We start from the raw sequence: 14,462 nt of genomic DNA on the forward strand, positions 1-14,462 counted from the left end.
CTCCAGACTTTTCTGAGGTACTGAAACAATCCTAAACTAGAATTCTCTCTCCTTTAGCATTACATGTTCCTGCATTAAAACTGCAGCACAGCCCTGGCCATCCTTTTCCACACTGCCACAAAGCACTGGCTTGGCCACCGTCACCGTTAGGCTTTTGCTTCTGGTGGGCAAAGTGTGTGTGGAACAAGGGAAACAGTGGGTTGAAACTTGACAGGTGGTTATGTTAAGATCCCCAACTGCTGCTGAGGGATCTCTCCTGCTCGTGAAGCTGCTCTTGAGCTGTGTGTCCTTTGTGCCTAGGAAAGCAAACAAAAGCTTCTTGTGCTGGTTTGTGAACTGCAGAAACACTCGCAGCAACGGAAGGGTTTGTCTTAGCCTCCCAAAGTGGGCTACGAGAAAATGCCTTTATGATGTTAATAAATACTGCAATAGCTGATTATGGAGAATGTGCTTTAGTATGTACTGAATTTCAGTCTACATTATTAGCCTGATAGCTGTTCATCTGGCTCTGAGTTTACAGTGATCAGTTAAACCAGACATGAGGAAGTAGTGTCTTGGGCCAAGTGTGTTCCTGTTGTCAGTGTACCAAATACAGGAGCAGTTATGAACATTTATGCAACTTTGCTCCTGCACTGTATCCTCAATGTTTTAAGCAAATACTGAACTAAAGAACGTCTAAGGATTCAGATTAACAAAAAGGTCAGGTGCTAAATTCAAGTTCAGACTTGTTTATTTGAAGGACCTCTTCACAAGCACAGACAGAGGCCACCACGCCATTCAGCTTCATCACAGAAGGAATACAGAGTTTCTTAAACGATGGTTCCCACACAACATTCTGTTCCAAGATGGGAACAGCCAAGGTTCTGGCTGTGGTCAGGATCCTAGTTTTAATCTTCATAACCGGTTGGGAGAGGATTAACATGGGGGTTGTGGAACAGAGTTTTCTTCCCATCACCCCAGGGGAAAGGCTGTAGAATGAAGAAAGAAAACAAGGCAGTGTCAGCTGAGTGATCTGTAAAGCACAGGAAACCAACAGCAGCACGGACTCAGATGTCACACAGCTCCACAGGCTGATGAATTGTTCAAGTTGGTATCTGTTCCTGGGCTGCAGGAGCAAGAGTTGGAGAACATCTCCTGAGCTGGAGCTGCTTTCTCTAAACAAGATCACAGATTGTTTTGGGTTGGAAGAGACCCTAAAGCTCATCCGGTTCCAACCCCTGCCACGGGCAGGGACACCTTCCACTAGAGCAGCTTGCTCTAAGCCCCTGTGTCCAACCTGGCCTTGGACACTGCCAGGGATGGGGCAATCACAGCTGCTCTGGGCACCCTGTACCGGCGCCTCAGCACTCTCACAGGGAAGAGCTTCTCCCTAAAATCTAATCTAAATCTCTTCTCTGTCAGCTTAAAGCCATTCCGCCTTGTTTCACACCTGCATGCCCTTGTAAAAAGCCCCTCTCCACATTTCCTGTCAGCCCCTTTAGGTGCTGGAAGGATCTTTGCCATCAGCTGTGCTATATCAGGAGGGCCCCAGTTTTGAGAATTTGGGATCTTCTGTTATCTTTCAGATCCACATTAGTTTAGGGTAAGCACAGCTGCTCCAAGACTGTAATGTTCTCCAGCAAGCCATTAGCAGGATTACTTGGGCTGGGAAGGCTTGTGAATACCACAGGTGCTTCACCTGAGCTGTAAGGAACTGGCTGCCTCAGAAACAAAGCCACAGGTCAAGATCATGGCTAAGTGCACAGCACCTCATGTAGCAAACAAGAAAGCTGCAGGTACTACGGTAGCTCTGCAATCACAGGAGAAAGGAGGGCCTTTAAATAGAGCAGGAAAACGTACCTTGGTCCGGATCCGGAGGTGAGTGTAGGGAATAAACTCGGGTCTCTCATGCTTGTGCTGCGCTTTCAGGTAGCAGTTCAGCATGCAAACCCCCACACCGGGCAGGGCCACCACGAAGGTCAGCATCTTCCACATGCGGGCTGGTGGGGGCACAACAGGAATTAGAAGGACAAGCTAAACGTTTCCATTAGCGTTAGTGACCCGGCGCACGTTAAACGCAGCTAAGGGGACTGAGAAGACACCGAATGCTCTCATTCCTCACTCGAGCGTGGGGCTCCCTCCCGTTCTGCACGGGGACCCTGCGCTCACGGCTCACGCCACAGCTCCCCCGGGGCACAGCCACCGAGCGCCTACCGCGAAGGACAGCGCCGTCAAGGGCAGCGGCTATCAAGGACAAGGGCCCATGGGCCCGACACCGCCCTCGCCCCGAAGAGCCCCGTTACCTCCGCCGCCCTCATGGGCCGCAGCCGACATGTTCCGCCCCGGCAGGGAGCGCGGGCCGGCGGCTCCGAGCAGCGCCCGGGACACCCTTCCGAGCGCCGCCATGTCCGAACCGCGACCGGAACTGGGGCCGACGGCGGCCGGCAGGGGACACAGCGGCTGCGCGCGCCACCGCTCTCCAAGTGCGCGCATGCGCGCAGCGCTTTCCTGCTAGCCTGACCTTGAGCTGCCGCGGGCTGAGGTTGCCATGTTGCGCATGCGCCTGTGTAGAGAGGGTTGGCGCCATTTTGGTGCTGAGGGGATAGGGAGAGGGTTCTGGTGTGAGGGGTCCCTCAGTGGGGCAGCCATGAGGGGAGTACGAAGCTCTTCCCTGTGAGGGTGCTGAGGCGCTGGCACAGAGACGCTGTGGCTGCCCCATCCCTGGCAGCGTTCAAGGCCAGGTTGGACACGGGCTTGGAGCAAGCTGTTACAATTAAAAGAAGTTCCTTGTGAGCACTTCTTCCACCCGTTGAGCAGTAAGGGGTTGTGGAGAGCAACTGGATGTGGGGCTGAGGTCTGCCATGAACCTGGGCATGGTGGCAGTTTCATTACAATCTGGGCTACACTGATGTAAAATGTGGCTTTCTTAGGCTTTGTCATCCTGGCAGCTGTGATTAATCTACCTATTAGGTACCTCAGGAGCCTAATGGGTCTGATTCATGTAGTCTGAAACGTACCGTTAATCAGGAGTGGCTGCTGGAAGACACAAAAGATTCTATGTGAAAAATACCTTCTAGCTGAGGGAGGACAGGCAGCTATTTGAAGAAACGTAGGTGTTTTTCTATTGTGAGGAATGTTTTGGTATAGTTGTATGAAATACACTGAACTGTGCAATACGCCATGGTTATTCTCACTGTGATGACTGCAGTCATCCCAACAGCATGTGTTTTTACAGAGGGGCAGGGAAAATGGTGGTGAATGAGCACTCAGCTCTGCCCTGGCTCAGTGGCTCTGCCTGACTCTGGCCCTGTGGCATGGAACCCGTATTGAACCCAGCAGTGTGCACCACTGCCTTGCACAGAGGACTTCCTCCATGTGAGCTTTTCCGGAGCTGACATATGTGAGGGCCTGCGGCTTGGTTTAGAAACTAGACTAACATTTCAAAATCCTGGATTTAGAAAGGTATTTTTAGAGGTTTCAACGTGTACGTTTTTCTAAAAGACGCTGCATCCTGGGAGACTTCTGGGTGCAGAAATGCTACAAAGTTAGCTCTGAAAAAGGAAAAAAAATATATAATAGCATATTATATAGTATATATATAATATATAATTTATATATATAAATATATATATGCAGTGCTGGTAGCCAACAGAGAAAGCTGTTTCCATGATAGTGGTACAGTCCTGAACTGTTGCCTGACTTGGCTACCCAGTAAACATCTCCCATTGGGGGTATGCAGCATGTTGGGTTGTCTTGCTGTTCAGTTTAGCAGAATCTGAACGATTGCAGCGAGCTGGTGTTCAGTGGAGGTGGAGCTGACTCACTAGACTGACAGAAAAGAATGTTTCTCGCACAAAAGAAAGCTTGGGTTTATCTGTGCTAAGCACAGAAGCACACACTGAGGCAGGAAACATCAGCTTTCAGATTAACAGCCCTAAATTTAGTGAGTTTTGAGATAGGGAGGTTCCGCTATAATTCAAAGTATCTTTCCAGAGATTCATCTTTAACCTTTCTTTTTCTTCCTTTTCCTCGCTGCAGTGGTGGGTAGCACAGAGGACCCGGGTAACAGCGTGAGTCTCTGATGAGAGGTGACACGGTCAGCTGGGGCCGGAGCGGCTCAGAGCAATGCCGCGCTGGCCCGCCGGGTGGCAAACTGCTGTCACGGTAAGCGCCTCTCCGTTCCGGCGGTTTGGGAACAACAAACGCACTCTCTGTGCTTTCACGCTGTAATCTCATCTCCGTGCGTTTTCAAGTTTTCAGGGATCGGCTCATCCCTCTCGAATAGCAATGTTTCCTCCATCAGATACTGTCTTCAAAAGGCGAAGTTCGTGCTGCACAGATAGTGTCTGTGTCTCAGACTTCACAGAGTTTCTGGGGGGGTTCTTCATCTTCTCCCTGTAGTCCCAGAACTGCGGAAATCAATATTCTGACATCTGTAAATCCTTTGTTCCCCTTTTCACCAGGCTTTATCAGCTTTGGGAGGGAGAGAAGGAGGGGGGTAGAGGGCGTTGAGAGAGCTATTGTCCCTTCTCTCGGGAATGATCTGGAAGTACTATGCAAATCTTCATTTGAAGACCCTGGGAACTGGGGGAGGGCTTTAGCTGCGAGATTAGTAGGAGGGGAGCTCTGCATCCCTGCTCACACACCCTCCTGCCTGGTGCAAGGAGCTGGGGCGAGTGTTTTGAATTAGCAGAAGAGACATTTTCTGCTTTGTGCACTTCTGTGAGGCTTTGCACTCCTTATGTCTCCTTCTTTGTGCTTTTTACTGCCTGCTTCTAAATGTTTGCATAAGAATTGAATAAGGGAGAGATCTAGGAGCTGTGACTAGCAATGATGGAGTCAGGAGGGCACAGGGTGCAGCCTCCCCACCTCACACCCTGGAGTCTCCAGCCAGACAGCAGTGCAGCTCCAGTGGTGCCAGCACACGTATTTCCCCACTGCTGGCATTAGCATGGGCACAGTTCAGTAAGCAAGTGATTCAGCTGGTCGGGAGCAGTGGAGTAAAACAGTTTGCACTTCTCAAATTATTATGATGTAGCCAGGTCTTGAAAGGCCTCCTCTTACAGGGGCAAATGCTGGCAGAGTGGTACCTGCTTTATGAAAGCCTGCAGTCTGCCCTGGCTTGGCTCAGAGCTCTCTGTCACCTGTTTTGTATTAGCACAGGGTCACACTAACTGCCAGTTTCCTGGAAGCTGTGCAGGGTCCTTCTTAGGCCTTGTGGAAAGGGAAATATCCTGATTGCATAGACACGGGGGTGAACAGGGCAGGGTGGGGAGGAGAACTGATTCACATTGAGGCATTTTTGTGTTTATAAGCTGCTGTAAAGGCAGTCATTGTCTTTCCGATTTTGTGACATCATTTTCATGGCATCAGCCATGTTTTGTTTTTCAAACTTCGAGGGTTTTTTTTTCCAGCAAGCTAAAAACTGCTGTTGACCAATGCCAACCCTGGGAAATGCCACATTCTGCTCACCTGGGCAGCTGAAAAGATGCTGCTTTTAAAAAATCTCACCTTCTGCCTAAGCCTTAGGAGCACATGCCCTGAGACCTGATTCTGTTACCTCCAAAGCAATGGAAAACACTAGTGGTTTTGTTCTGCAAGTACTTTACTGCTTTAGAGAGGGAAAGTGTATCACAAACATACTCTCACGTGCACAATTGGGTCTAAATCTGCTCTCTGTCTTTGTATGTGTAATTTCAGAGTGACTCAGCAGAGTTGGAAGAGTGTCCCCTGGAACCCTGTGAGCTGGGAACCTGCCTGGACATGCCCTCCTGCTCCTGTAAGTGCTCCCACTACCTGTGCACACTCACACATCCGTGTAGATGCTTCTCTGAGTACACTTGTTTGCATGCAGGCTGGTGTCTGAACGCACATTCTTGTCAGCCACTCTTCACATATGCATGCAAACACACACACATTCTCAAGTGCACACATCCATTCCCTTTCTCTCATACACATTTGTGCACATACACAGACCTTTTTGAAAGCTCCTGTTTTCAGAACGGTTTTATTTATAGGTCCTGCCTGGTTGTGAATGTGAAAGGGAGAAAGCCCCTCAGAGGGTTCCTTTCATGTGTAAATCAGCCTAGGCTGAGAGCATTGGGGTCACTGAGAGGAGGATTTCACTCTTAATTACTCAGAGAGAAAGCAGGCAGGGGACTTTCTCAAACTAATAGGGTTGTTCTCTGCTGGGGAAAGCAGCTTGAGACGCCCAAGTTTCTCTTGCATCAGACTTTGGGCTCTGATTCACAGGCCTCTTCTGCCAGTAGCAAGAGCTGGTGTCTGTGTGGCACTCAGAACAAACAGTTCAGCTTCCAAGCAGGCTTACATATTAAACATCATTATGTTCATTCTGGTAATTGGGTCTTCTTTGGAGACCAGTGGAAAAAACTGACCTAGTTTGCTTAGTTTTTCAATAAAACTGACATAAAAGTAATGTTAGTTTGTGCTGTATCTGTGGTTTCATCTGATGATCTCAGCATTCTTGCAGACCTGAAAGCTCGCACCTCTTTGCCAAGTAGAAAAATGTTATTGTCTAGAGATTAGTCCAGTGTGCAGGGCTCTGAACTTGGACTTAAAACCAGCACTGAATTCCCAGTCCAGCCGCTGAAGGCCTGTGTGACTTTAGCAGTGAAATGGGATAATCTCTCAAGAATGGGGCTGTTAAGAACAAAAGTCAATATGGATTGTAGTACTCTTGGTAATAAGGCTGGGAATGCCAAGGTAAATGGGTGATGAGCATGTCTTTTTCCTGGAATGTAGTGCAAGCACACAGATTCCCCTGCTGAAGTTCCATTGTCTTTCATGTGGACACAAAACTTGAGTCTGGAGGCATGGGAACATCCCAGTCACATGCCACTCTGTCCTCTGCAGGAACCAGAGGACCTGTTTGTACAACCACGCACTAACACCAAGTGCAGCTGGAGAGTTGCAGTAATTGCAGGGAAGAGATCTGTGTTACCAAGCACACGTACACACAAGCAAATCTATTTGTTAACTTTAGTTGACTCAGTTACATTTACATCCTTTCATCTGTACCTCCTTTTCCTATGGCCTCTGCTTTTCTGCATAGGAAATAAAGCCTTTGAGGGCTGAACATTCCCAACCTGTGCACAGGCAGTCCCCTGGGAACAGGATTCTTGAAGCTTCGTTAGCTGCTTGCCTAGGAAGGCACCTGTTTGAGGAAGCTTGGGGCAGTGGTGGGGGCCATTGGCAGATGAGGTCAGCAGTCTGAAGTGTCTGCAGAGGTCAGAGAGAAATGAATGGGTCATTTCTTTTGCAAATGAAGAGCTACAGCCTTAGCAGAGCCCAGCATGTGGGTCCAGGCTGTTCCTTTTATGAGCTGATGGAAATGGGGCCCAAAAGGACTTCCCTGATGGAGTTTTGTCGAGGCCTTTGTTATGTTTGCCTCCTGCAGCATGCACTGGGCATAGAATATGGATTGGGGGTTATCCGGACTACCAGCACAGTCAAGAGGATGAAGGCTTTATTGCTGCATAGAAAAACCTAAGGCTGCAGGGTATCCTTATTGCTGTTCCACAAGGAAAATCTTGGTTTAAGATGTAAACCACGTTTCTTTTGCTTTAGTGGTTCCTTTTACCCAACCTATACTAAAATGAATAAATCCAAGGGCTGCTTTAAAATAATGCATGTAACTGAGTAACAGTGATAAAAAAACCTGGATTCTATTCCTCCTCCTTGTAGTAAATTGTTGGTTACTTCAACAAAGCCCTATGAATGCCTTAGTAGTGTGTTCCTTCTTCTAAACTATTTTGAGGATTTGGGGTGCTGAGTGCTTTATACATGCAAGCCGTTCATGTTAGTAGCACCATCTGTCAATGAGATCTCTTTTTGTCTACTTTTTATGAAACTGTTACTTTCTCTGAATTGCTGATTCAGAATTTTGTTACATAAACACTGTCAGTTCTGTTTTGCCATTTGCTCTTTTTCTTCTTTGCAGACCACCAGGGTCTTCTTTTGCTGTGACATTGTAATGGGAGGTGGAGACACCTCGAGGAGGAGGTTGAAACACAACAGCAATCGCAGTCAATAGCGTCTATGAATTGGGAAAATCCTGCCTCAGTTACAGGTCTCTGTGTGATCTGTGCTATTTTTCCTATGTACAGGTGTTTAAAATAAGGCAGGACATGGAAATAACTGCTTCCCTTGTAGGAGCTCTAAGAACAGCTTCTTATTGTTATTTCAAAGCATCAGCTAGAGTAGGGCAGGGTGAGGGTTTTAAGTGGAAAGCAGCTAAGGTTGTAGTAACTCTGCTCAGGGTTTAGTGCTCACTGCTGTTATGTTATAGTCCCGACAAGTGTGTAGAAGTTAGAAGAGCCCTGGGAACTTGTGCTGGTGCAGTTTAATGCACTTGCTTTAGTGCAGAGCTTGCACTAAAGAGGAAAATTAGCTTAGGTTTAGATTTTATTTTCCAGCATCTGCGATGTGTGAAGGATTGGTTTTTTATGGCTTTTATCTCCATTTTCCTTTAGAAACTTCAGGAGGATTGTCCACCCTTCAGATCTGTTTTGATGTGTTTTAAATGCATGATACAGAGCACAGCCACTCTCAATAAACTGCAGAAAGAGGGCATAAAATCATAACGTGTCTTCAGAGGGGTATGTTCTGTATTTCCTAGGAACACCAGTCAGGTTTACACCACTTTGTGTAAGAGTTCCTGCAAAAGAAGATGGATGTTCCTGAGGGCTTAAAGACAGCTTCGTGTTTGGGGTAAGGCTGAGGTTAGCCATGGAGCCTGTGTCCAGGCAGGAATTTGACAGTAGACATGGGCACAGAGTAGTGCAGTCTCTGAAAATCACAGAAGCCTGCTGAGTTATTGTGAGCTGGAGGAGCTTTTCTGTTTGTGGGCACATAGGTCTGCCTGCCTCACATTGTGCAGACATAACTGAGACATAAAGGAGACTGGCAAATTGCAGAACACTGATGGAAAGGGGAACAGGGGCCTGAAGAAGAGAATTTAAGAGTTTATAGACAAAGGGCTTAAGCCTAGTTGTGAATTCCTAGCGGGCAGTTGGTCTTTAAGTGAAAGCATTTGTCAGGTAACATACTGATTTAGTGTGGGAATTGGATAGGTATCTGCAAAGGTTTTTGCACCCTGTTTGCAGTGTGATTACAGGAGATGTTAACAGAGAAAGCAGTTTTACTTTCTACCACGGTATGTATTTGTTCATGTATCTAAACTCTAGGGCAGGCAGTAGAGATGTCATGTGTGTCTCTCTTTGTATGATGTCATGGGGTATGGGCATCTAATGTCCTCACAAATTATGACTAATTGTAAATTAGGCATATAACTTGCTTTTGTTCTGGTAGTACACCACCAAACTGTGAGTATTGTTGGATTATACAGGGCCTGGCATCAGCCACACTTTGCTGCACCTCCTGGTTCATGGTCTATGTCCCCTGTCACACAGCCCCACTCCTGTTTTACCTGGGCAGTGCACTTGCCATGTCCGTCATGAGCTTCACGTTTCTTGGACCCCACATTATCTCCTTTCACTGCACTGGGACTTCAGTGTCATGATGCAGTTGCTTGGCTGTACTGAGCAGTGGGTGTGATCAGGTTGCATGTCCATGCTGTGCCCGTCACCAAACTGATGCATTCCATAGAGCACCACCAGCAGCTCCTCTCTGGTCTCTGTGTGTGTGTCCCCTTTTCTTGCTTGTCAGGACTCTTTCAGGGAAGGTAGCAGGCCTGGCATGGCAGGGTAATAGGCAGTTCTTCCTACAGTTCCTCCAGCATCCTACCACAGCTCTCGCTGGTGCACAGGGTTGTAGTATTTTGAGATTGGGTCCTCATTTCAAATCTATTTAATTAACTTTCAAAAGCCTCTTGAGCCTTGAACTGTTCCTGTGCTGGAGCCTTGTGAAGTAACTGCTAAGGATTCACAAGTTGCTGATAAACAAGTGCAGAATCAAGCCATGTGGTTGGCCATTCCTGTAAATCATTGGACTCTTCATCAGTTTCGTTCTGGGCTTTTCCTTTAAAGCCCTCTCCCAAACTGGACCCAAGACAATGGACACCAGCAGGCACAGCTCCCAGTGACTAGGATATTGTCACATATCCAAAAGCCTGGTGGGAGGAGCAGACGTTAGGTCTGAATTCATCCTGGCAGGGAGATTCAGCTGAGAAAGGAGGAAAAGAAGGTCAGAGGCAGCTCCAAGGAAACGGCTTTGGTTTAAAATGTTTCATTAGAGAGTTTTCACACTGGAAATATAAAGTACAGGAATACAATTGCTTGGCAGAAGAACCACATTTAGTAACAGTCCTGTATACACTCAGTACTCTGTACAGAAAGAGACAAAATATCCCTATCTCAGCAAAATTATGGGTTCTTCTTGTAAATGTGACTTTTTTTTTTTTCCAGAAAAACTTACATAATCTGGAGAATTTGTTAATATTGATAAAAGATGTTCTTTTTCCAGTAGACCATTGCTCTCTGCTGTAGCCACATAGCCACACAGCCTTTGCAGGGCAGACTAGTTTAATCTAAGCAGTGTATCAGTGTCAGTCCAGCTGGGAACACTATTGGATGCTCACCTCACATTGTTTTCCTTCCCTTCTGTGTCTGTCTTCGTATTCTCAGTTGTAACTCAGTAAGATAATCAGAGTCACCCCTTTCCAAAGGTTTACTCTTCCCCCTGTTGATTTGATAAGCTCCTTTTTTGAAGATAGTTGTTACCTGCCTCTTGAGCTTTGTCAGCTCAGGGTGTTTTCCCTCCTCCTGCAGACAGGGGTGTGGGTGTTGGACTGGCCTGTGAGATCTGTGTTACCAATGAGGAAGTAAGAAATGGGATGCCAGGATGTTTTGTCTGTTTACTTCTTTTGGGATATAGCTTAACCAGAGATCTGAGCAGTTGGAACATCACAAAGAAGTGTGTGGTGTGGATGGATTTTTCTGTGGGAAGCCAGGATTAGTTTGCATTTGGTTTTTTCTTCTGCTGAAGTTACAGGCAAAAACTTTGGAGGGGCTTTGTCATTACATCCCAGTGGCAGTTTTCCTCAGAAAGAGGTGTTTCCTGACAGACTAGCAAACAAAAGCACACATGCAGTGCCCTGCAAAGGTCATACCTGATCAGACCCTGAAACAGCTGAAGTATAGGTTGTTAATCTTTCACACTGCCAACCCCTGCGGCATGTTTGTACCCAGGTTCTCTTGTCAGCACCTCAAATGATTTTTATGTTCTTCACTGCCTGTGCTGGGCAGTGTGTTGTCAGGGCCACGATGCACCAGCTGACTCTGCAACCTCTTCCCCTGTCCTACAAGTTTGACTGCCTGTGTTCAAGGTCTGCCCTGATACGGTGGAGTGTAACCTTGGACCAGAGTGCTGTGCGAAGAGCTGTGTGCCAGAATGCTGAGAGAAACCTGCTGGGGCCTCCCTGCTTGGGAGCCATGCATAAAGCAGCCCTTGTCCTCCATCCTCGTCTGGCATAGGCTGTAAGGATGTCTGTGCCTGGCTGTGGACCTTGCTGATCGTGACTTGCTGCCTTGACTTTCTGGTTGGCCTCAGACCTGGCCCATCCCTATGGGCTTCTCAGCAGCTGCTGTGCTGGGCATTCACCACAGCCTTTAGGCCCACCATCTCCATCTGTCTGAGGAGTCGGAGAGTAAATGGGCAGCGATACGAAGGACACTGTGGCATCACGCTGATTTATTGCTATTACGAATGAGAAAGGTGTGGCATTAGCTTTGCCTCCCTTCATTTCCAACTTCCTGCAAAGGCACACCGAAAATCGGTTTGTTGGCAAGAGCTGGGTCCGTCAAGGAAGCAGCCGGCAGGAGGAGCTCTCTAGACATTTCGCTGGCTCATTTACGGGCGCTCAGCTGCATGTTTCAAGGGCATCGGTTTAGATCTACTTTCTCGGGACTTCTTGCAGACAAACCAGCAGCAGCAGAAGACGGGCAGCTCCGTGCTATTGCAACTTCAGTGGTTTCTTTTTAGTAGAGACTTCTCAGGTTCCTTCTCCCACTGTGATACCTCTCTGTCTTTCAGAAACTTAGGGTGTTCATGAAGATGTTGGGTGTTCTTTTTTGGTGCCTAGAAGGGGTCAAGTGTTTCATCTTCTAGGAAAGCTAGTATAAGATTTCATGGACAGCATCCTGACCACAGAGTGAAGAATTCCAAAGCAGTGCTTGACTTTGCATGGAAAAAAAATCCTTCTGGATTCCTCATGACCTCTGACGGGACCTGTAAGGAAAGCTTCAAAATTTATCAGTACCACTCTGAATATTGGCTTGACAAAGTTGTTCAGATAGTTCTGCCTCCTTGTATAGAGTTCATCTTTTTCTTCTGTGAGAAGCAGGTTCAGAGGACAGTAGTCACAGCACTGTGTTCTCATTAGTTAGGTGCAAAGCATAACCCTGCTTAAGGCCAGTCCTGCAGCCCTAAACCTCATGGGCCCTGAGGCTGAGCCTCTGCTCTGCCTTTAAAAGAGAATTAAGAATGTGTTTTTAATTGGTGAATTCTTCTGTAAGTCTGGCCCTCATTTAGTCATCTAAATGGGAACAAGGTGCTTTCTGCTCTTCAGTGTTGCTGTAATAATTATTTTGATTCTGAATGTGCCAGAAACTATTCTAATGCATATCAGTGTAAATGAAGTCAATAGAGATTCTTCAGATTTACCCTGGTGCTCAAGAGAATGGAATTCATACACTTCAATTTACAGTGTATTAAGTGATCAGAATTAATGAAGTTGCAACAACCTTTTCCGTTCTTGTTTACATGTTTTCTCCCTATTCACTCATAATGTACATGATGCAGGAAAAGCAGGGAGTTGAAAAGGCAGCGTGTGGGTCAGATATGTCCCCTGGAGCACAGCATTGTGCTTCAGCCTGTAATGATATTTGCAAAGCTGCTAGAAATGCTGCATGTAGAAATGGCACCTTCTGACTCAGCTGGTGCTCACAAACGCAGCCTGGTGTTCAGAACCCTCACTGTATTCTGAAAGCTAGAAAAATACTTGTACTTAGGAACAGGGATAGTGTTCTTCAGAGCCACTGGAGTTTAACAGATGCAGAACAATTCATCTTTCTGGTTTTGAGAATCATATTTCAGTGTTGTCCCATAGTTCAGTCTGAAAGTTAGGAATAATGCAAACCATTGGATTCACCTTTCCTTTTATTCTGAGATTTGGAAGTCACTTGGGATGTCACCAAGAAAACCTCCTTTTCCCAAGACCAACTGAAGGTTATCCCACTGTGCTTTGTTCACTTCAAGGTTGGAATGACCAAAGATTGCCTTTGGTTTTCACAATGTTTAAGGCTAAACTTGTGAGTCTGCGTGCTCAGCTGGACATCATTTCTGTCTCACTGCATGGAACAGGACAACTTCTAAATGCTCCATCTGATCAACTTCAACAATTTCAGAGACTTCCTATTATTACTGGGAGACAGAACAGTAATTTCTGAAAATAGTAGGAAATCAAAAAGGGAAAAATAAGGGAGCAGCAGTAATTTAGATACCACTGGGTTTGTAGATGAAGGAGCTGGGTGATGGCACTCGCATACCAATGCCTTTATCTCATCTCTGTCCATCACTCTAGAAAAGTCATCATGTGAGCACACTGAAAGATCTGTCACCAGATAAACATAGGGCTTGTGTGCAACCTCTGCAGAACTGGAGGAGAATGAATATCTGAAGTTAGAAGGAAAAAGGGTGGGAGAGACATAGCAACCCCAGTATGGGGGAGTTGAGGGTACCCTGGTAAAGCATCAGAGTAGGTGAGTGCAGAAAACTTGACAGGGACATTTAGAGAACCCATCTACTCAGAGAAGGGAGTTACGACATTAAAACACTATTGTAGGAGAGAATGAGGGATTCTTGAAGAGCAAAATGTTCGGATCACAGCAGCCCATACATAGTCTGCATGGGAGCACACCCCCTAACCCTCACCAGGACACCTGAGAAAGGTTCTTTCAAACCGTGTGGGCTGGTTCTGGCTGATGTATGACTTGCTGAAAACCAGAGAAACTGGTTGGTAACTCAGGCAGGCTAGAGTGGATCCCAGGGCTGGACAGAGCCCCAAGCAGAGCCACACAAGCGGCTCACTGTGAACTTGGTCCCTGCCTGGCTGCTGTTCTCTGTGCTGGTGCATCTTAGGGGCTACTGGGCAGTCTCTGCGCATGAAAGTACTATGCAGAGGCAGGTAGTCTCTGGAAGTTGATGCATGTACGGCAGATTCCTAGTTCTTTTTACCTCTTTTTACTTATGTACTTGCATAGCAATGTTAAAAGATGAGAGAGACCCTCAGAGGAAAGAATAGTGAAGTGATCCTGGACTCAGGATTTGTAAAAGCAGGGGGAGGAGAGCCGGTGGTTGTGTTTGAGGAGGGCAGAGCATGCTGGATTCACAGGACTCAGCTTTAAGTACAACTGATTTAGATTTCTGATTGAAAGCCAAGCGTGTCTTAATACAAGTTTCAAGTACTGTTCTATTTTCTGAATGGTAGGGGTTTTTCCTTCCTC

General features: G+C 46.8%; 1 protein-coding gene and 1 long non-coding RNA gene across 2 annotated transcripts; one reads left to right on the forward strand and one right to left on the reverse strand.

Moving 5' to 3' along the window:
- Positions 1-712: 712 nt before the first annotated feature.
- On the reverse strand, positions 713-2,422 carry LOC130600181 (cytochrome c oxidase subunit 6A1, mitochondrial). The gene is made up of 3 exons (XM_057411279.1): positions 2,283-2,422; positions 1,840-1,979; positions 713-968 (listed from the first exon to the last, which is right to left on the reverse strand). Exons 1-3 carry the CDS (start codon positions 2,383-2,385, stop codon positions 888-890), a joined length of 324 nt encoding a protein of 107 aa, XP_057267262.1. The 5' UTR covers positions 2,386-2,422; the 3' UTR covers positions 713-887.
- Positions 2,423-3,859: 1,437 nt separating this feature from the next.
- On the forward strand, positions 3,860-6,880 carry LOC130600184 (uncharacterized). The gene is made up of 3 exons (XR_008972391.1): positions 3,860-4,143; positions 5,680-5,758; positions 6,853-6,880. It is a non-coding gene; the product is annotated as an uncharacterized LOC130600184 (long non-coding RNA).
- The last annotated feature ends 7,582 nt before the right edge of the window (positions 6,881-14,462 follow it).

The sequence above is a fragment of the Pezoporus wallicus genome, unplaced genomic scaffold (assembly GCF_028554395.1).
Source record: "Pezoporus wallicus isolate ANWC-B61680 ecotype Strahan unplaced genomic scaffold, APGP_CSIRO_Pwel_v1 contig_6401, whole genome shotgun sequence".
Lineage (NCBI taxonomy): Eukaryota > Metazoa > Chordata > Aves > Psittaciformes > Psittacidae > Pezoporus > Pezoporus wallicus.

What these genes read in the sequence shown, in the direction of transcription:
- LOC130600181 (XM_057411279.1), bottom strand. Translation starts at nt 2,385, where the DNA reads ATGGCGGCGCTCGGAAGGGTGTCCCGGGCGCTGCTCGGAGCCGCCGGC. An exon ending in GGCCCATGAGGGCGGCGGAG is followed by an intron (nt 1,980 to 2,282) that starts GTAACGGGGCTC and finishes TGCCCCCACCAG; the next exon opens with CCCGCATGTGGAAGATGCTG. An exon ending in ACCTCCGGATCCGGACCAAG is followed by an intron (nt 969 to 1,839) that starts GTACGTTTTCCT and finishes TTCATTCTACAG; the next exon opens with CCTTTCCCCTGGGGTGATGG.